Source organism: Mollisia scopiformis (assembly GCF_001500285.1).
Source record: "Mollisia scopiformis unplaced genomic scaffold LY89scaffold_18, whole genome shotgun sequence".
Taxonomy (NCBI): domain Eukaryota; kingdom Fungi; phylum Ascomycota; class Leotiomycetes; order Helotiales; family Mollisiaceae; genus Mollisia; species Mollisia scopiformis.
Genome location: NW_017263598.1, coordinates 1 through 19,269, shown reverse-complemented (window position 1 = coordinate 19,269; position 19,269 = coordinate 1). Strand labels below are relative to the sequence as shown.

Sequence of the window (19,269 nt, the reverse complement as noted above, 5' to 3'; positions counted from 1 at the left end):
GCTGAACATCAACGCAGTACGGAGCATAAATTGCGCACAAGCACTTCTCACGTCTTCAATCTCTAAATTGTGAAATACAGAAGTCTCAATTGCTTTTATTCTCGTACAAACAAACCAGCCATGCCCATTCCAGTACCAATGCACATTGACACAACTCCGGTCTGCAAACCTTGCCTTTCCATCTCGGGCAAAAGACCAGCCAACATCCTCGCACCAGTTGCTCCCAATGGGTGACCCAATGCAATGGCACCACCTTTGGGATTGACTCTTGCCTCCTCGAGCTGCTTCTCAAGACCCAGCTGTCTCAAACAATAGATGGCTTGACTTGCAAATGCTTCATTGATCTCCCATAATCCAACATCTTCCGTCTTCAAGCCAGTATACTCCAAAAGTTTCGGGATAGCAATAGCGGGGCCAATTCCCATCTCATCTGGCCTACAGCCAGCAACTTGGGTCCCTGCCCATTTCCCAATAATTGAGGACGTCAATCCGAGTTCCGTTGCTGTGCTTCGTCGCATCAGAAGGGTAGCAGCGGCACCATCAGAAATTTGAGACGAGTTTCCTGCTGTTGACGTTCCATTCTCCTTGAAAGCCGGCTTTAGTTTCTGCATTCCTTCCAAACTGGCATTCGTTCTGATACCATCATCTTTTGTGACTGTGACCTCCTTCTCTCCTCCTACCTTCTCTCCCTTCTTGTCAACTTCTTGGTATCTCGTATGCACAGGTACAATTTCCATGTCGAAGAGTCCTTCCGCTTGAGCTTTGGCAGCTCGTTGATGCGACATTACTGCGAATGCGTCCTGGTCAGCTCTACTGACACCGTACCTTTCCGCGACATTTTCGCTGGTCAATCCCATGGGCATAATGCAATCCCTCGCATCACGGACTTCACTTTCTTTCAATTCTGGCCACAGGACTGTTGGGATTGCCCTCGATCCGTAATTCCGTGTCATGCTCTCCATACCTCCTCCAATGCCTATGTCGATCATGCCTGTTGCGATTTGGTGCGAGACGTTCGTGATGGCACTCAAGCCGGAACTGCAGGCTCGATTGACGGTGTAGAAAGATGTCGTTGTAGGTATGCCTATATGATTCATTGCCATTCGACCCGCTTTCGATCCGCCAAGTTCAGAGAGAACAACTCCAACGCCTACATCTTGTATTAACGCGGGATCGAGGTTGGGGTTCGCTGCGAGGGTGGCTTTCAGAACAGTCGCGAGAAGCTCTTCAGGGTAGGCATCTTTGAGATGACCTTTGTAGGATCGTGTGATTGGCGTTCGGAGAGAGGAGAGGATGACGATATCGGTAGGTTCTTTCTTGAGGATGTTCGTGAGTCCTTTGCGAATTGGTCCTGACATTGCTGCTGGTGGAAATCTGGGAGATTAGGTAGAGGAGCAGCTTAAAGGAAGGCTTCTGTGACGAGAGAATATACAGAGAAACGAGGGAAACAGTGGAAGAGAGAAAAGGGATACCGCAGATTGTAGCAATTGTCCTTGCAACATTTAAGATCTGGTGGAACTTTGTAGTTCAGACGATCGGCAGAGAGCTTCGGTGGGGCAAAATCGGCAACTGGGGATAAACTCTTTCCCGGAAGCACGTGCAACACAGGTGTCCAACTTTTGCTGACACTCTGAGTCTTTGTGAGTCTTTGGTGTCTCTGAGGCCCAGGATTGTAGGAGCAATCTAACATCCGGAGAAGTGAAGAGAGATCATCTGACAAGTGGCTAATTGCCCATGTGTCAAGCAAAGGTACTTTCATTGCCTGTAGCAGAATGATTGGTCAAGGTGGATGTATACGCTCTGGTGCAAACATCTTGGCTCAGGTACATAGAGGTAGTATCTCCTCTGAGGGAATCTGGGTCCACCAAGATCTGCGAAATATGCTGTGCTTGTGTTTGCTTTGCATGTTGACAGAGTTTTAGCGCTTATGGCTCAGAATGATGTATAATCTTCTGAGTGTATGAACGAAGCCGAAATCCTTGAGATCAGAAGGAGTATGCTAGTTTTAATATGAGAAAGCAAGCTGTTGTCCCAGCCGCTAGCATCACGCCATGGTCATTCCACATCCTCGAACGAGCTTCAACGTCTCAAGACTGGCTGCTTACTTGAACCTCGGCAGCACATCAGGGGACCTCGATATTAGCTTTTGGGGAAGATGCTGCTGAATGGGACAGGCAATGGAGAGTGTGGATACCGAGAGCGAGAGCAAGTGCCAGTTATCACTCCACCATGAAATCACCACCCAAGTATGTTGATTCTCATGATAAAAGCATAGCTCTCTGCATTTTCCCAGTCCTTCCAGACTGACGACGTGGAACTATTACCAAGGATGATATGACTTGTTATCGTTTTACAGCATCAATTCTGAATGTCGAACCTTGTCACAAGCTCTTGTTCTCGCTTGCTTCTTTTCCCCTTTTCATCCTCGGCCCCACTTTCGCTCTCCCCACTTAGACTAGCGCATCCCCGTATTTTCAGGGCCCGATATTTTCAGCCTCGGCGAACCCTCAACAGCTTCCACTCCCACCGACAGAGCTCCCAACCACAACTTCCCATTGGCAATTCCAACTACCGGTGGGCTAGTTTGTCGAACAGAGTAAATATGGCTCCCATCGCCCTCCAACTCTAATCTACAGCTTTTGATCTTTTCCGTGATTCACACTGACGAGGCTGTCTGTGCTTCAGCTTGGACTCTTTGCGACTAATCCTGAAATCTTCTGCAGACATAGTAATCAAAATCTACAACGTTTTCTGTCAGTGATCACTAATTTCTCTCGCAGATTCTGCCTTCTCCCAACCTTCCACCAATCCTCCATCAACCGAAATGGCTAAGGACCACAACAATGTCGTGGAGATGGTTAGACAATCTCCTCCAGTTGACACCACCGAGCCGTACGATCCGGCATGGGTTGCAGGAAAGACAATCATAATTACAGGAGGAGCCTCGGGCTTTGGAGCTGGATTCGCCAAGAAATGGGCACTCAATGGAGCAAATGTGTTTGTTGCTGATGTGAACAGAGAAAAGGGGAAGGAATTGGTGGAGGAGATGCGAAAGGAGTCCGGCAGCGAACACCATCACTTCGTCTACTGTGATGTGACGAATTGGCAATCGCAGGTGGATCTCTTCCGTACTGCCATCAAGCTCAGTCCTCATGGTGGGATTGATGCTGTGGTGGCCAATGCCGGCATAACAGATGTTGGATCAACTGTCGATGATCCGAAAGGGCTGGATGTAAAGGAACCACCGGAGCCAGTCTTCAAAACGATTGATGTGAATATCATTGGCGTCCTATACACTACCCATCTGGCTATGTTCTGGCTTCCTCGAAACGATAAATCGACAAAGCCAAGCCCTTCCAAGCTCCCACCTGGGCCATATACTCGGGACAGACATATTCTGTTGATTGGATCGATTGCATCTCTTTGTCCTATTCCTCACCAAATACAGTATGGGACGAGCAAACATGCTGTGCTTGGATTGTTTGTATGTGGACTCACATTGTCGTTTTACTTACGCTGACTGATTTCCAGAGATCACTTCGAAGTTCCTCTTTCATTCATGGTGTTCGAGTCAACTGTATGTATTCCCTGCTACTCTGGCATGTATCAATGTTAACATTGATCTAGTGTTGTGCCCATATTTCATCGATACTCCAATTATCCCAGCTGCTGGACGACTATTGTTGGCAGGTGGGGCAATGGGCAAGCCTGAAGATGTTGTTGATGCAGGGACTCGATTGATGGCTGATTCTCGAATTGCTGGCCGTGCATTGGCCATTGGACCAAAAGTCATGATTGATGATGAATGGCAGCTGGTCCCACAGAACACGAAGGGCGGAAAGGAGGTTGCGGTGTGGGAAGCGTATGCTGATGACTTTGTCGAAGTTGGTGAGTGATGTCCCGTCCGCATCAAGTTTCTTCTCTGACTCAAACAACAGATGCATTCACCCGGCGATTTGTGGGTATGCTGAATTCTGTTGAGCGAACCAGGGGCTGGATTGGATGGGCGATCGATGTTGCGAAGGCGGCTTTATATCCACTGGGCCTGCTGAAGTGAATTGGTCTATCGCGTATCATGGAGTTTGGTGTAAGTAGAGTGCCGATAGATTTTCAGCAGTGTTCTTAATCTAGGAGGAAATCGTATTCTTGTTGAAGACACGCTGTCGGTCGCTCCTTCTCGTTTGAGACCACTTCCCGTTTCTGGTCTTTGCATCGTCACCAAATCTTCAACTGCTTCTCTCTCCAGAATTCTCCTTTTTTCTGCCACCTATTCCGAACGTCTACCACTCGTTTATAAGTGCCTACCCTCCGGTTGCCATCGATTTCTTTCCCGTTCGAGCACTTGCCTTCCTGTCACAATGTGGGAAAGACCTCGATTGCTTGACGATCCTTTTACAACTCCGAGTCCAGAAACCCCGCCAAGTACGAACTTCAAATGGGCTAGAGTCTCTCGTCCAGCTCGGTTCTCTGGTCTGCGATTCTCACCTTTCAGGATCGGCATAGCGCTTGTGGTTTTTGGAAGCTTCATTCTCGTGCGTGACTGGATTCCAAGGTCTGGAGGATTAGTGAGTTCAGAAGGCACCCATTGGGCTCAGTACTGACACAGACAGCCCATTCACGTCGATCAAGACATCTCCAATGTAACCGTTGTTCCTCAAGCTGCTTTCCAGCCACCTGAAGCGGGAAGATATCGCGCCCCTGATCTAATCGATACCTTCCAATCATACAAATTCCGGAATACATGCAATGTTTCGTCTCTGGATCTTCATGCTCCGTTCAGTCCGCTTTGCAAGGACCGAAGCTCCATGCTGGCTGCAATGTCTTCCGGTGGGAGGATTGGCCACGATGCTCCATATATGCCTCGGGAATGTGATATGCGATGGTTCACCACCGACGAGATTTGCGAGATACTGGGAAGGTTTGATAAGGTTGTGTTGGTGGGTGATTCCATGCTGAGACACATAATTGGGAGCCTCAACATCTTGATCCGGAAAGACCTTGGTTATGGTGCTGTCACAGATTGGAACTTCTCCTTGCAAGAAAGGTATGGCATCGAGCTTACTTGCTTTCATTCTCTAATCATGAGTAGGAAGGAGTGTTTCTGCAATGAACAATTCAATGTCAAAGCATGTTCCGTTCAAGGAATCTACAAGACGGCAGACGTGTTGACTCATGATCCAGAGAGCCTGGCATGTAATGACCCAATTAATGTCATCAGTAAGTCATTCGCCATTGGTGGAGCCGAGCTAATCGAATGCAGTGGAAGAGATCGTGAGATTCCCGGTACCAGAGCATGAGATTAAACAGTTGGAGGACAGCATCGGTGATCAAGGAGAAAAGGAAATTGTGTTCCTGTTTGGTCATGGCTTGTGGAGCAATCTCGACTTACAGAAAACTGTAAATTGGTTGGACGCTGTGTTGCGTGTCGTATCCGGGACGATCGGGAGAGAGTGGCATGGATTATTCATCACTCCCAATGCTTCTGGGAAGGAGAAGCCAGATGAGTGGATTGTGACACAGGGGAACAAGGCGCTGATGTTGTTTGAGGAGGCCGTAGGAATCGAAGCGGCAAAGAGAGGGATCGAGCATTTGGGGACTTGGAACATGAGTATTCAGAGTAATAAGTATGATGGTGTCCATCTGGATATGAGGGGAAATCTGGTCAAGGCAATGATGGTCTTGAATTGGTTGAACCTGATTGAGTAGATGGGGGCAGAGATGTAACCTCGAGCAAAGAGGTAGAATTGAGATACGACAGTAAATTTCAACCCCATCAGCATTATACTCAGACAATATTGTGTTTCCACCCCGAACAATGGACAAGTCTGTAAGCCTTCGTTCACATGCTATTAGCCGCGCGCCATCGATGTCGTGATTGACGTATTTGTCATCACAACCATTATATTAGTGATCGACATTTCTCATACTTTTCAATGCCTCTCGTCTTCAGCTTTCGATATCTTATCATTCAACTCATCGAAAATGACCAAGCGACAGCATGATGGCGACAGCAGCAATGCTACGAATGGAACGAACGGAGCGAAAAAGAGCAGGACGGACGGAACTACGACTGATTTCCCATCCAAGAAATTACATCTCACGGCATTCATGAGACCAGTCTCTCTACACACCGGTGCTTGGCGGTATCCCGGCTCTTATCCTGATGCGAATTTCAATCTTGCTCACCTCAAGTCCTTTATCAAGAAGCTTGAAGCAGCCAAATTCGATGCATTCTTTATGGCCGATCACCTCGCTGTGCTCAACATGCCTGTTGAAGCACTGAAGCGCAGTCATACTGTAACTTCTTTCGAGCCATTCACGTTGCTCTCGGCTCTTTCACAAGTCACAGAGAAGATCGGACTTGCAGCGACAGCATCAACCACTTATGATGAGCCATACCATATTGCACGCCGTTTTGCCTCTCTGGACCACCTGAGTAATGGCAGAGCAGCTTGGAATATTGTCACTACAGGAAACCCAGAATCGGCCAAGAATTTCGGTCAGGATGAGCATATGCAGCATGGTGACCGTTACAAGCGTGCTCGCGAGTTTTACGATGTGGTAACTGGGTTGTGGGATAGCTTCGCTGATGATGCTTTTGTTCGAGACCAGAAGAGTGGCACTTTCTTGGATCCAGTGAAGATGCATGTCCTGAACCACAAGGGCGATGAGTTGCAGGTGAAGGGGCCGCTGAATATTGCTCGACCAGTTCAGGGTTGGCCGGTTATCGTTCAAGCTGGTCAGTCAGATCCTGGGAGACAGCTGGCAGCGGAAACAGCAGAGGCTGTATTCTGCTCACCAAAAGATTTGGAATCAGCAAAAGCACTGTATGCAGATATCAAAGGGCGTGCAGAGACTGCTGGTAGAGATCGGAATCATCTGAAGATTCTACCAGCAGCGTTCATTGTCATAGGTGACTCGATTGAAGAAGCGGTGAATAAACGCCTTCAGCTTGACAGTTTGGTGCACTATGATAGTGCCATCTCGTCGTTGTCTATAGCGCTCGGTACTGATGCATCTGGATTTGAGCCAGATGGGCCATTACCAAAAGACCTACCGGAAACGAATGCAAGCAAGACTAGTCGTGCGGCAGTTTTAAGGCTGACAGAGGAAGGACTGACGGTCAGACAGCTTGCTCAGCGCTACGGTGGCTATGCTGGCCTGGCATTCGTGGGGACTCCGGAAAGTATTGCTGATGATATGGAGAAGTGGTTGAGTGAAGAGGCGTGTGATGGTTTTACGATCGCTCTGCCGTTCCTTCCTCAGGGATTGGACGATGTGACGGAGAGGTTGGTGCCAGAGCTGCAGAAGCGGGGAATCTTTCGAGAGGAGTATGAGGGGAGTACGTTGAGGGAACATTTGGGGCTTCCAAGGCCGAAGAACCAATTCTTCTGATAGGGGCAAATGTGACCTTGGGATCGGGGTACATTATAGACCGGAAATCAATCATGCTTGTCAAAATGGGGTTGTTGGATGAAGTAAGTCTCTTTTGCGAATGTGATACAAGTCATAGAACTAGCTTTGATAAAAGCAAAAATATCGATTCGTGAAAAAGAAATTCTACACGTTCTTAATATTCTTTGTTCCATTCCTCTGGATGATTACACCGTAAGAAATAGTTATAGAGGAAAGGCAGCGATTGAATGTCTATAGTATCGTTTCAACCGAGAGATGCAATTGAGAATTATCGAAGCCACCAAGCATGCAGAGGAGCTAGAGCCCTCGGAGCAAAAGCCAGCTCATAATCGGTGTGAGGATGGTCGTATGAAGGCGCAAATTACAGAGCTTGAAGCGGCATGCCAACAATTGAAGACAGTAGGGCCCCAGCTAGATATTGCGCAGGAAACAATAGAACAGCGGAAGGAGAGAGGCGAGCAAATTGAGGTGGGTTCGGACGATGGCTACGATAGATCAAGGAAGGAGATTTGTGATCATATCAAAGGGCGGGCGAAGGTATTGTCCGCTTTAGAAGACCACAGGCGTAGTAAAAGCAAGTTGTTACGGAGGTTGCAAGAGAATCGGACTGAACTTGAACGACTCGAGGAGAAGAAGAGAAATAGGGAAGGGATCTTGGCTCTAATGGAAGCGCAGGAATCGCATTGGTCAGTTGATAAGCCGGTGGTGACACTGTCTAGCAAGGTAGTAGTACATTGAAGCAGCCTTTAAAAGTCTGGCAGCCAATTCGGTGCTTTCTTGGAGCCTTGCCCTTCACAACGTATCACCCAAACCAAAAAATAAGGCTGTGGCAAGAGATCCCGGACTTAGGTGGACCTGTATGGTGTGCCTGAATAGTGGCATGGACACTCGATCGAAGGACAATTATAAAGAGAGTAACTGTCCGAAACATCAACACCACTTGCAATGCTCAGACCCTAAAATGTTGAAAGCCGATCTTATATCTGGGTATCGCCGCCATGAGTCGCCCTCTCAGCGTCAAGTTGACGCCCTCGTTTCCAGAGTATGGCATAGTTCCCCTTGTACAGTCGAGACAGCTTTAATAAATGAAATTTTTTTTTTTTTTTGGAACAATCTCGTACCTAGCCTTTGATCAAAGTTTTAATTTTGGTGCATCGTGCCGACGATTTCGAAGGCAGAATTATCAAATCCCACCTCTTTATGTTTACGTCGGCGAAACGGTTTGATAGCGAATCAACAAAGTTCTCGGTTCACGAAGCAATCGCTCTAACCCACTAGCATTGTCGGAGGCCCAAGCTGCTTGCGTAATAGCAAATCTAAACATGAGAAGCCGACGAAGGAGTATGATTTATTAGATGAGCTGTAAGGGATTTGGAGAAGGACTAAAGAGAACGAAAAAAAGGGGCAAAAAGACTGAAGAAGGCTTAGTTGGCTAGGGACCAGCGAATTTAAGGCCTGTAGCAGCTATTTAAAAGATCGAAGATCGACTGCGCATATGGGCAGCAGAAGCTCCGATGCCAGCTTGTGACAAACGACCTCTACCTGCAGAGTGGGCAGCGGCAGGCATACCTGTCTTCGAATTAATACAGATCACACAAAGACCCCACAAGGGTGAAAGCTCACCTCGACCACTTGCATGCTCTCTGCGTGTGGAATTTTGAGCGGGAGGTGAAATGCTGACTGGCTGGTATTTGCGCTCTTCTTCATCGATCTTGACTCTTCGAGTGTTCGATGGCCCTTTAGCAAAGTCAGTATCCAATCTTTAATTGTTGGGTAGCATGTACTCACCTGCGACACTTCTTCCGGCTGAATTGCCAATGGTCCCTCTGACGCCTCCAACTGCTGCAGCAGCTTTCTACCGACCTGATGTTGAGACTTCTTCGGCTTCGGTCTTGATGCCCGTAGACTCGACCTTGATGCCCGTAGAGGCTGTTCCGCGGAGATTTGCATCGACACGAGCTTTGCGCTCCTCGATTTCAATGGCTCCCAGTACATTCCAAAACAGCATGTCATCTCTGCGTTGTCTTGGGAAGTCATCACCATAAATCTTCTCCACTTCTCCGATAACGAGATTGAATCTCGAGGTCAGGTCGTCATGGGCCCAATTGACCGGTGGTGATTGGTTGGTGGATACACCCGAGTGGCTGGAAACCACATGATGAATGAAGTTACTCATCTCTTGTCAACTCCTACCTAGGTATCTGCACCGAAATCCCATTTGCGCTTGACCACACGCTTGGCGACGGCTTTTGCCCTGTCAATACCAAACACACCCGCCTACACAAGTCAGCATTATTCGCCTTCAGAAAGGGGATCAACGTTACCATTGTCTCAATGACAGATTGTGCTTCAGTATGGTGATGAAGTTGAAGGAAATGACAGGGTGCAGTAGGTTGCAAAGTTCGGTTGGAGGATGGTGAGAAACCTCGGTAGGGGAGTATGGAAAGGAAGAACGAAAAGTTCCTCAGAGCCGTAACCTCTGGGATATTTTATAGACGACAAGGAGACGCTAGACCGATTTGGGAAGTTGAAAGCCACTTTAATCAGTGAATCTACCAGAGCCTTGATTGTTGCTATGCTACAAATTTCTCCTTCCGACAGCGGCCAAAATCCTGCACCTAAAGCTGAAAATATACGCCCGAATAAAACACTAGATACAGGCCATGATACGCTCCTTGTCTATGAAGTACATACAGACAATCCTGACTCCACCGGCGTCAATTCTGTGTAGGCATTGTGGACATGGCTCGTCCTGATTCGTCCAATTCTTTTCGAACCACGTATGCAAGCCTGTCATACCCGTTGCAGGTTCTAGTCCCACTGATTCCAACCACTCTTTATCGGGGTCGATGCTGGACAAGACGCAAAGTCTCACTATGTCTTGATTACCGACCGAGAGTTTTTCTCTCCAACCCTTCTTCTTCTTATCCGTGCCATGTATCATCTGCTTCAGGGGCTCCGATAGGCTGGCGTTCTTCAACTTGGCATCCATACCCTTGCCGAGCCTAGCGGGAGCTCCAATGTCAATCTCCACCCATTTTTGGCCACCCTTCGCATAAGTAGAACCTTCATCTCTATGTTGTGAAGGAGAGGATGTATGTTGCGTAGAAGGCGTCGGGAAGGCAGTAGAATAGGACGTTCCGCTGGTATCCAAGTCACCTTGGGATGCCAGTATGTCCTGCTCACTGTCAGAGCCATCACTATGTGACGTACGCTCGCTGTAGTCTCCCGTTGATGGATTGGAACCATATATCTTGGCTTTCTTCCGGACTGAAGAATCGTTGCCACTGGATAGGGGTCTCTTTGTAGACTCGAGATCGAGAGTTGTTGCAGATTGCTCATTCCCTCGAAGCTGTGTTTTGGTATGGGTAGGTAGAGGGCCAGGCGTGCGTCGAGTACGAGTCGGTGTGACATGACTTTGACGACTCTCAGCTCCTTTCATCACATTGCCCTGCGAATCGGTGCTCTGATTCTCATCGATGACCTGGGGACGAGGAGGCATACTGCTGCCGACTGACTCGTCACATGCGGTGGTGACACTCTGTCTGGAAGGGAGAATGCCGGATTTGAGCACTCCTCCCACAGGCGAGATGTCGGAGTTTTCATCGAGAATTACAGGTGAATTAAGAGCAGGTCTATCTTGCAGGAGTCTCTCTCCATGTGCCTTGACCGCATCCCCAAGCACTTTGGCTGCCTTGATGATCAAATCTGCCGATGGGAATTTTTGATATCGCTCAAGGTGCTCATGTGTAATGTGGAGTTCAGATTGGAGCCTCTGAAGGGTCGACGTGGGCACATCTTCACCAACGCAAACCTTTAATGCTCTGGTAAATTCTTCCATGGTGATGGCAGGGTCTCCACGACTCTCCACAAAGCTCATGATGATATCCATGGCACTGGCTGGCTCCCCAATGGTCGAGCCTGGTTGAGACGATTTGGCAATACTTGGAGATCGACGTTCCCTTCCAGCATCCTTAGAAGGAGATGCAGGTCGACTCGTCGAGTTGACCTGGCCACTCCTAGATGCCAAGAAGCCTTGTCTCTGCTCGACGGTATGCGTCATCGCCTTACACATTTCCTCGACAGCGTCTCGAGTACTATGTTGATCAATAGTTCCACTGATCACGTCGACTCCATCTTATACTGTCTCCCGAAGGCACGCCTTGGTAGGCAGCTCGGAGAAACTCTGATGTAGATTCTTGAGCTTATCATTACCGAACTTTAGCTTGGAATCCAACATACTCGCAATTTCGGAGATGAGGGCTGTTTTCAACGTGCCAAGCGGATCCTGATCAGGATTATGACGATGTTCATACAATGTCTCGTTGAACCCGGCAACATCGAGGTCTTTGAGGTGGGAATGTGTGCTGGTAACTTTGGCCTCGACATCGTGTAGTGATGTGCCAATGCTGTTACAGGAGGATTTGATTCCCGCTACTGAAGACTTCGTCTCCTCACTCTTCTCAACTACCTGGCGGACTCTTTCCCGAACCACAATCAGGTCACCACTGACACGGCCCACACTTGGTATGAGGTCATTGAACCCATCCTCATTCTGCTTCGACACAACATCAAGCTTCCCATGGATGTTTTGTGATGATGTTACCAATTGCCCAATAGATTCATGCATCCGTGTCAAGGTCTCTCCCATCATATCGATCCTCAAACCCATTGGAGTGGGGGTGGAGAGGGTCATGTTGGATAGGCGCATGGTCATCCCACACAAATGATGTGCGAGTGACGGCTTCTTCCAGAGCTGTACACCGAGAGATTCTTCAGCACCAGTGGTGTTCTCGATCTCGCAATGCTGTCTCCAAGCCAATTCCGACTCACAGACATCACCGATCTGCTGCTTCAAGTCTTCCAAACTCTTGGTCAGGGACGTGTATACAGCAGAAGCCATCATGGAGAGGCAGAGTGAACCATTGAGCTGTTTGGAATGTGCATTTGCGTGACGCCTCAAGGCCAAGAGACTTGTTTCATGCTTACCAAGGGATACAGAAATGGCGTTGCAGATATTCCGTTGGAGTGTGATATCCTTTTCGATGTTTCTGGTCCGAGGCAAGATCCTGGAGACATTGCTGAGAACAAGTCTAACGTTCCAACCTACTGCCAAGGTCTCATCACTGGCACTTGTCACTGCGTGAGATAACATGTTGATCCTCCCTACAGCGGCTTTGACCTCGTCTTGGAGCATGGAACTATCGGCCTTGGTTGCGAAATTGCCAATGTATTTTTCGAGAGCACTTCCGATACGAGATACTAAAGAGGTATTTCCATTGTCGAGTACAGACTGCATATCTACCTTCGACAGGAGACGCTGGTTGTTCTCCTCCACCACTGCGCTGATGTCTGCCCTTGATACCGTTGAGATGTTGGAGGCTAACAATACCGCTGCGACATCGGTTTCGGTCAAGGTGGATAGCCTCGCATGCTCAAAAGCGCTTACGATATCGGTCTTCGATAGCGTGAAGACCTTTGCTTCCTGGATTACCGCATTGAGATCTGTCTTAGACAGCTTTGAAAGATTGGCGTTCTGAATCGCCGTATCAATGTCTGCCTTCGAGGGCATGGTTGTGACAGAGCTCTTGACCACAGTCTCAACATCGCCCTTGATAGCGTTGAGAGACTGGCCTCTTCAATTGCGGTATCCACATCCACCTTCGAGAGCATCGCGCGAGCAGAGTCCCTGACTACAGTCTCAACATCTGTCTTGGAGAGCATAATGCTAGCAGACTCCTTGACCACAGTCTCAACATCTGATTTTGACAGCGTTGAAAGCTTGGCTTGCTGGATGGCAGTGTCGATGTCTGCTCTCGTCACTGTCGAGAACTTGGACCCTTGAATGGCAGTGACGATGTCTGCTTTTGATAGCGTGGAAAGCTTGTCTACCTTTGATACCATGGAGTTGGTGGAGTCTTTGACCACCGTCTCGATGTCCGCTTTAGAGAGCATAGAGGAGATGATATTCGTAGCTGCTGTGTCCAGGTTTAACTTGGAGGTCGCAAACATACCTGCGGCCTCGTTCTTGGAGAGTGTTGTGCTCAGAGCAGCTTCAACCAAACCTGAGATATCGCTTTTGACCAACATCGATTCTTTCACACTCTGAAGTGATGCAGCCACATCCTCCTTCGATGCAAAACAACTCTTCATTTGATCTAGCAAGGGTATTGACTCATCCTTGCTTGACGTGGTCTGCTCCATGTCTTTCTTGAATGTGACCAAATCTTCTTGGACGATTGTGATGATATCTGCGAGATCCGCTTTCGACAACTGATTGTCTCTGAGTTGCTCAAGAAGGTCCTTGAGCTCCTGCATGTCATCCTTCGATGGCATCTGCATCTCCCAGAGTTGGAATGACTGCTTGACGTCTTCAACGTCTTGACTCAAGTTCGCATCCTTCAATTCCTCTAGCAATCTTTTGATATCGTCTATATCTTTCCTGGATGGGATGTCCTTCTTCCAGGCCTTCAGAAATTGGTCCAGGTCCTGGAAATCCTTCTTGGAAGACACGATTGCCTTGGTATCTTTCCACAGAGCGTCTCGTTCTGTTTTGAGTGCATCCGCAAGCTTCCGCTCGTTGATCGCGATTAATTCCAGTTGATTGATGCGTGCGGTAAGCTATTTGGGCGGGAGAGTCAGTACTGGACATCACTAAGCCGCTTTCCGCGTTACATGTACGCACCGCAGTAATGTTCCTGTTTGCTTCGGCCACTTGCACTTCCAACTCCTTCACCTGGCTGGGAAGTCCACCGCAGGTTTCTGTGATCTTATCGCATGTTTTATCGACGACTTTAGCGATGAGGACTTCGATGTCCTTAAGGGAAGGCGATGTTGGGGCAGAGGTGTCGCCCTTGGGCCCTCGATACACTACCTTGCATTGCTTCATGCGCTCGCGGATCAAAGCATCCACATCTTTCCCCATCTTGTCGGAATGTTCAGACTTCGATGTGTCTGAGATCTTCGGTGCGTCTGCAAACCTCGGTGCGATCTTGGAAAAGTTTGTTGTAAATAGTTGGAAGTCGAGATAGCTCAGAGAAATATATGTTGCGAGAGTGACCTGACGAGGAAGTCGCGCCTCTGCCAGCGCAGCTTCCCAAAACGGAATCCTACCACTTCAGTGAATGTTGGGCATTCAGCTGTAGATTATCCACAATAAGGCAAATTCAGTAGTACAGCGCCACTGATAAACAGGACGAGAATAAGGCCTTGATTACACCGCCTCTGCACTTCAGCACTCCAGCACTACTGCACTCCACCACCTCATCATACGTACTATGCCTTGTTGGTGTATTGAGGTGCTGAGATACTGGAGTGCTGTATAAACACTTCGCCATTCATGAATGGCGGGGGGCCAGTTCATAAATAGCAGGTGTTCACGTATGTACTAGAACACATCGTTATTGTCTTGACGGGGATGTGTTATTATGTACCTCAATATAGCTATTGATTGCAATCTGCTCTGCACCCACCGCCACCCAGTTTGTCCGTCACATAGCTAGCATCGATGAAAATGCACCGTCATGGTTACACCTACGGCTTCCAAAAAGAGCAATATGACCATGTTACCATCAGCGATATTCTGGTAGATACCCACTGAACATATCAGCGGAAGCCCAGCGTATGTTCCAGAGTTTCAGAGCAGTCTCTGATGGTGGTGTTCGCAGACACCTCACCCAGAATACGCTTTGCCATGCTGGCATTGTTTTGTTCCCCGCCTGCTCGACCTGGTGCCTTGTCCAATCCGAGGATGTGATTGACTCTCTCTGCATGGGTTTGAACGGGATGAAGGCTTGTGTGGGTGACGGAGCTACGATTGAGAATGCTAGAGAACCGTCAGTACGGACATGAAAGGTATTTGTGGAGGCAACCGACTTTCTGGATACTTTGCCGTCGGCCTTGACCTTGGCGATCTCCTTTTCTATATCCGAGGGTATATACCACATCTCACTTCGACCCAAAAGGGGGCTAGGCCCGACATGGAAGGCGGTCGCGACGACTTTCTGCCGACTTCATCCTCACCTAATTGGGGATGCAGGGGGGGTAGAACTGGCTACACGGACCACCGTGTACGCGCACAGGGACGTCGACGCGTCTTACTCCTCCTTGCCTGCTTGCTTTTGTATCGATCCTTTAATAATAAGTCGTGCTAGACCTGACGGCGCCTCTCGTCTAATTTGCATAGAATTTTTAATTTATAATAATGGATCTTCTCTCTTTTAATCCAACCTATAACGTCTTGATTTGTACGAGCTACAAATATGCAATCTAGTCTAGAGCCGTTCCAGGCCACTTGTACGACTATCACAAGGCTACTATCCCTCTCGGCAAGGTCCAGGAATACGCCCGTCTCTTTACCCCGGACTCTCTCCTCCCTGCTCGGGAAGTAAAGCGGCTCCATATCCCGACTAACACCCCGCCTATCCCACATTTACAGATCTATAACGACGCTTATTGCTGTAAGTTCTGCCCTACTAATTAGCCGTATGTAATCCGGGGCGAGCAGATTCTGATCAACTACTTGAAAGAGGCCCATTAATAGAGTCTAAGTAAAGGTTTTGCAGACCGGCCATCCAAATCACGCTTCCCACTTAGTATAGCTGCTTATTTCCCCGTTGTCTGCTAGACTTTCTACATAACAAGCTATACTCGCTACTTTCTCGTTAATAATAGCAAGCCTGGCTCTAATCCAGCACCAGCATAGCTTGTCGAAGCTCTCGAGAAACCACCCCTTAGCCTCCGAGAACAAGTGGAGCAGACCCTTGCTCAGAAGCTCCAAGCACCTAAGCCTGATATCACCTTGCGCCACAAGACTAAGGTCTCTCCATAGCTCGACCTAACGTAATAGGAGCGGTACTTCTAGGGTTATAACTTGAGTTGCATCGCACGCCTCCTTAATCTACCATCGCCTCACCCCCTATTCGACCCCGATTAGCCAGATGATCACCTCGTCCTCGTACTTGAATCCTTTGACCGTCTTATTGAACAAGCCCGTGAATTACTCCAAACCGACCGGATTAACATCTTTGATTAGTAACGTGTTAGTAGCTTCCTTACCCGCCGGACTACTAACTTCTCATTAGTACACAAGCTTTAAGAGGGCACCTATACTACGTACAAAAAGGTGTGGAAGCAACTGCTGAGCTTCGTTTATCGGCGCGTTTGGCGGAACCAAGGCCCTGAGCTCTCATATCGTCTAACCGATGGTCAGGTAATAGCCCTCGACCGAGTAATGCAAGCTACGGCCGAGCTTGCCTAGGAACAGCGAAGCACTAGTCTAGCGGTAGTATAGCTTTAGCAAAGTCTCGATTATACTACAATCCAACTATGTATCTCATTGCTAGACTATGCTTTGTTCGACACAATTTACGACAGTATCGTCGTCGTCTTTATGGCGGTTCTCGGCATCAGAGATCCTAGATTATTAGTCAATTAGAGTATCACATTTAGTGATTCTCTACATTATACCCCATACCTCTCTGCCTTTATCAAGATAGCCTAGCTCCTTGTTATTCAAAGGGTAGTGCTTGTAGTAGATCGAAGTGAGGTTCCACATGTAGCTAATATATTAAATGTTATGCAAGAGCGCTTTATGGTATATAGCACGCATTCCCCTGTGAACTAGGCACAAAAGCTACGTAGCTTTGGAAAACAGATTAATGAGATCACTACCTCTCTAGGATATATCTCCTGGAGCGACGACGGCGAGCACTTTAGCTATAAGGGCCTGGAGCTAGGGATGACCGACTTAAAGAAGTTCCTGGCGACCTAGACAGCCGTTGCACAGTCGCTCCTAGAGGAGCTGCTACGTGTACATCCAGACGAAGAGCGAGACGAGGTTGTTCTACTAGTTAATCTTTTCCGACTTAAGGACGATCCGGCTAATAGCAAGCCCGGCTGGTGCTTCCTGGACGACCCGCGGAATGACCACCTCTAAGGATATGATCGATGGCTGTTTAATCGTGTGCTAGACGAGAGTTGGCTACAGCAAGAGTTCCTGATCAAGGGTACAAAGGCCGTGTGGCGGCGTAAGGCTACTAAGCAATACCTAAAGCAAGCCAGCACTTTCCTTAAGCTATTACTCCTCCTTATCCACATCCTGGGGGGCTAACTTGCACAGGGAACTAAGCTTCTTAGCCTGTAGCTACATAATACTGTCCATAGGCCACAGCGGAATATCTTTATAGAGAATGGCCTTGTTGGCTTTGTTACCTTCTACCACAAGGGCTATAGCGTCTCGGGGTCAACTAAAATCATCCACTAGTATCTGCCCGAGGCAATAAGTAAGCTCTTAGTCTACTACGCCTGGATCGTCTAGCCATTCTGCGAGTAGCTATGCATGCTTGCTCTAAACGAAAGCCCTAGCACACTAACTTTCCTCTAGGCGATTAAGAAGGGAACTCATAGCGAGCTGTGGCTAAGTAGTCGCCTAACGAACGTCCTCGCATAGTAGTTCAAGCAACATCTTAATACCGATGCAAATATCCTTCTTTGGCGGCACGCAACGATTGCTATCTCTCGCCGGCATCTATAGCAAGCTAAGTTTCGGAAGGACTATAGAGCAGACGCTCCCGGAACCTAGAATAACACACAGGCTGCATATGCGGCTAATATAGCTAGTATAATCTATGCTAGAAGGATTGAAGAAGCACCTAGTCACGTTGCCTCTGCACGTGCAGAGTACCGGCAGATTAGCAGAGAGTAGCATACATACCTAGGGTTTTCTGGCTTTTAGAGGCTAGCTCAGATACAACCCACGGTTTCACAGACATCCGACCTTAGATAGCCCACTAAATCCTTGGTTAATCATCAGGCGCTACTCAAACGCAAAGTCCTCGGTGAATTGCCAATTCAAAGTCAAATAACTAAAAGCAATAAATTTAATATCTATTTACAAGACATGCAAAAAAGGGAGTCTTTACGCTAGTACTCTCAGAAACTAGTACGTTTTAGAGACGAACTAGACGTTATATTAGACTCCAAAAAAGGTCTTGTGTTTAAACGCCGCCGTTCTTGAGTATAGACTTGTAGGGTTGTTAGAAATGTATATAATTTATAATATATAATTCGCTAGACTACTTAAAAACACAAAGTTTCAATTGCTTCACAAATCCAAGCTATAGGCGAGATCATAGAGGCCTTAGCTCTCGAGGATGAGGAAGAGGCTATGCTAGCTCTTAAGCATGCTATTCGGCGATTGTACTTAGCCCTGATCTGCCAGACTATTAGCAGCGTGCTATTCAAGTCACTAGTCTTAAGTTTCTGCGCTATGCTTAGTAGGAAGGTCCGTGGGAAGGGCCGAGGATTGTGGGAGGAGCCGGGGAATTTCAATAGCCACTTATTAGCTCTGACTTGGACTGCTTAGCTTGTGCTCTTTGACTATGCTTGTTTCTAGGAGCAAGACGACGAAGATCAAATCCCCGTCTTTTTCACCAAAATCTATAAGAAGTTCTTCTAGTAGTTGGCTAAGACGCTATTTGGGCATATTCTATAGTAGAGACTATACTTGTTTAAGGTTAGAAAGGCTATAATTGCAAAACACTAAGCTCGGTAGTTCTTAGACGGGCAAACAGTGGAATATCGCGGGGTGGAATTACAAATGTCGCAGATCTCCGACTTAGTGGTTTCTGAATATTAATAAGCCTATGCCTTACTATATAATAAGCTATTGTTCCAAGCAAAGGACCTGACTCCTATGGAATCGTGGAGGCTAAAGGACGATCTAGATCTGGAAGATTTTGGTGGCTTGTGGCTCTCTCATCCTACCTCTAGAAATGGGCGGATTTGCGGCGTAAATCCAGAATCCGTAGGCGAAATGACCCTGGATCAGGGGGAGGGCACAGACCAGTTCAC

The 19,269-nt window shown here is 47.9% G+C and overlaps 9 protein-coding genes across 9 annotated transcripts; 6 read left to right on the top strand and 3 right to left on the bottom strand.

Annotated features, from left to right (window-relative positions):
• Positions 1-95: 95 nt before the first annotated feature.
• On the bottom strand, positions 96-1,358 carry LY89DRAFT_590713 (peroxisomal putative 3-ketoacyl-CoA thiolase 1; the record flags this gene model as incomplete). Its single annotated transcript, XM_018209608.1, has 2 exons — positions 96-502; positions 539-1,358. 2 exons carry the CDS (start codon positions 1,356-1,358, stop codon positions 96-98), a joined length of 1,227 nt encoding a protein of 408 aa, XP_018067997.1.
• An 831-nt stretch (positions 1,359-2,189) lies between these two features.
• LY89DRAFT_687049 (uncharacterized protein) lies at positions 2,190-2,699 on the top strand. The gene has a single exon (XM_018215413.1). The coding sequence runs from the start codon at positions 2,369-2,371 to the stop codon at positions 2,627-2,629; it is 261 nt and encodes an 86-aa protein (XP_018067996.1). The 5' UTR covers positions 2,190-2,368; the 3' UTR covers positions 2,630-2,699.
• A 28-nt stretch (positions 2,700-2,727) lies between these two features.
• On the top strand, positions 2,728-4,231 carry LY89DRAFT_144360 (short chain dehydrogenase/reductase-like protein). The gene is made up of 5 exons (XM_018205340.1): positions 2,728-3,484; positions 3,532-3,577; positions 3,628-3,888; positions 3,939-4,087; positions 4,135-4,231. The coding sequence occupies exons 1-4, from the start codon at positions 2,825-2,827 to the stop codon at positions 4,055-4,057; spliced, it is 1,086 nt and encodes a 361-aa protein (XP_018067995.1). The 5' UTR covers positions 2,728-2,824; the 3' UTR covers positions 4,058-4,087; positions 4,135-4,231.
• A 127-nt stretch (positions 4,232-4,358) lies between these two features.
• On the top strand, positions 4,359-5,706 carry LY89DRAFT_590826 (uncharacterized protein; the record flags this gene model as incomplete). The annotated part of the gene is made up of 4 exons (XM_018209618.1): positions 4,359-4,569; positions 4,630-5,044; positions 5,087-5,217; positions 5,261-5,706. The coding sequence occupies 4 exons, from the start codon at positions 4,359-4,361 to the stop codon at positions 5,704-5,706; spliced, it is 1,203 nt and encodes a 400-aa protein (XP_018067994.1).
• Positions 5,707-6,075: 369 nt separating this feature from the next.
• Positions 6,076-7,395, top strand: LY89DRAFT_621190 (alkanesulfonate monooxygenase; the record flags this gene model as incomplete). The annotated part of the gene is made up of 1 exon (XM_018210940.2): positions 6,076-7,395. The coding sequence occupies exon 1, from the start codon at positions 6,109-6,111 to the stop codon at positions 7,393-7,395; it is 1,287 nt and encodes a 428-aa protein (XP_018067993.1). The 5' UTR covers positions 6,076-6,108.
• A 1-nt stretch (position 7,396) lies between these two features.
• On the top strand, positions 7,397-8,259 carry LY89DRAFT_144301 (uncharacterized protein). Its single transcript, XM_018205339.1, has one exon. The coding sequence runs from the start codon at positions 7,672-7,674 to the stop codon at positions 8,152-8,154; it is 483 nt and encodes a 160-aa protein (XP_018067992.1). The 5' UTR covers positions 7,397-7,671; the 3' UTR covers positions 8,155-8,259.
• A 677-nt stretch (positions 8,260-8,936) lies between these two features.
• On the bottom strand, positions 8,937-9,592 carry LY89DRAFT_720883 (uncharacterized protein; the record flags this gene model as incomplete). The annotated part of the gene is made up of 3 exons (XM_018218599.1): positions 8,937-8,985; positions 9,040-9,153; positions 9,280-9,592. Coding segments are annotated over 3 exons (474 nt in total), but the record flags the coding sequence as incomplete, so codon positions are not given.
• Positions 9,593-10,015: 423 nt separating this feature from the next.
• On the bottom strand, positions 10,016-14,757 carry LY89DRAFT_720882 (uncharacterized protein; the record flags this gene model as incomplete). Its single annotated transcript, XM_018218598.1, has 5 exons — positions 10,016-11,513; positions 11,733-13,045; positions 13,078-14,037; positions 14,102-14,531; positions 14,693-14,757. The coding sequence occupies 5 exons, from the start codon at positions 14,755-14,757 to the stop codon at positions 10,067-10,069; spliced, it is 4,215 nt and encodes a 1,404-aa protein (XP_018067990.1). The 3' UTR covers positions 10,016-10,066.
• A 4,157-nt stretch (positions 14,758-18,914) lies between these two features.
• Positions 18,915-19,269, top strand: LY89DRAFT_144126 (uncharacterized protein; the record flags this gene model as incomplete). Its single annotated transcript, XM_018205336.1, has 1 exon — positions 18,915-19,269. A coding segment is annotated over exon 1 (158 nt), but the record flags the coding sequence as incomplete, so codon positions are not given.

Excerpts from the sequence above, each read along its gene's own strand:
- LY89DRAFT_144360 (XM_018205340.1), top strand. The coding sequence starts at position 2,825 with ATGGCTAAGGACCACAACAATGTCGTGGAGATGGTTAGACAATCTCCT. Across the intron at positions 3,578-3,627 it reads TCATGGTGTTCGAGTCAACT|TGTTGTGCCCATATTTCATC; the intron begins GTATGTATTCCC and ends ACATTGATCTAG. Across the intron at positions 3,889-3,938 it reads TGATGACTTTGTCGAAGTTG|ATGCATTCACCCGGCGATTT; the intron begins GTGAGTGATGTC and ends CTCAAACAACAG.
- LY89DRAFT_144301 (XM_018205339.1), top strand. The coding sequence starts at position 7,672 with ATGCAATTGAGAATTATCGAAGCCACCAAGCATGCAGAGGAGCTAGAG.
- LY89DRAFT_687049 (XM_018215413.1), top strand. The coding sequence starts at position 2,369 with ATGTCGAACCTTGTCACAAGCTCTTGTTCTCGCTTGCTTCTTTTCCCC.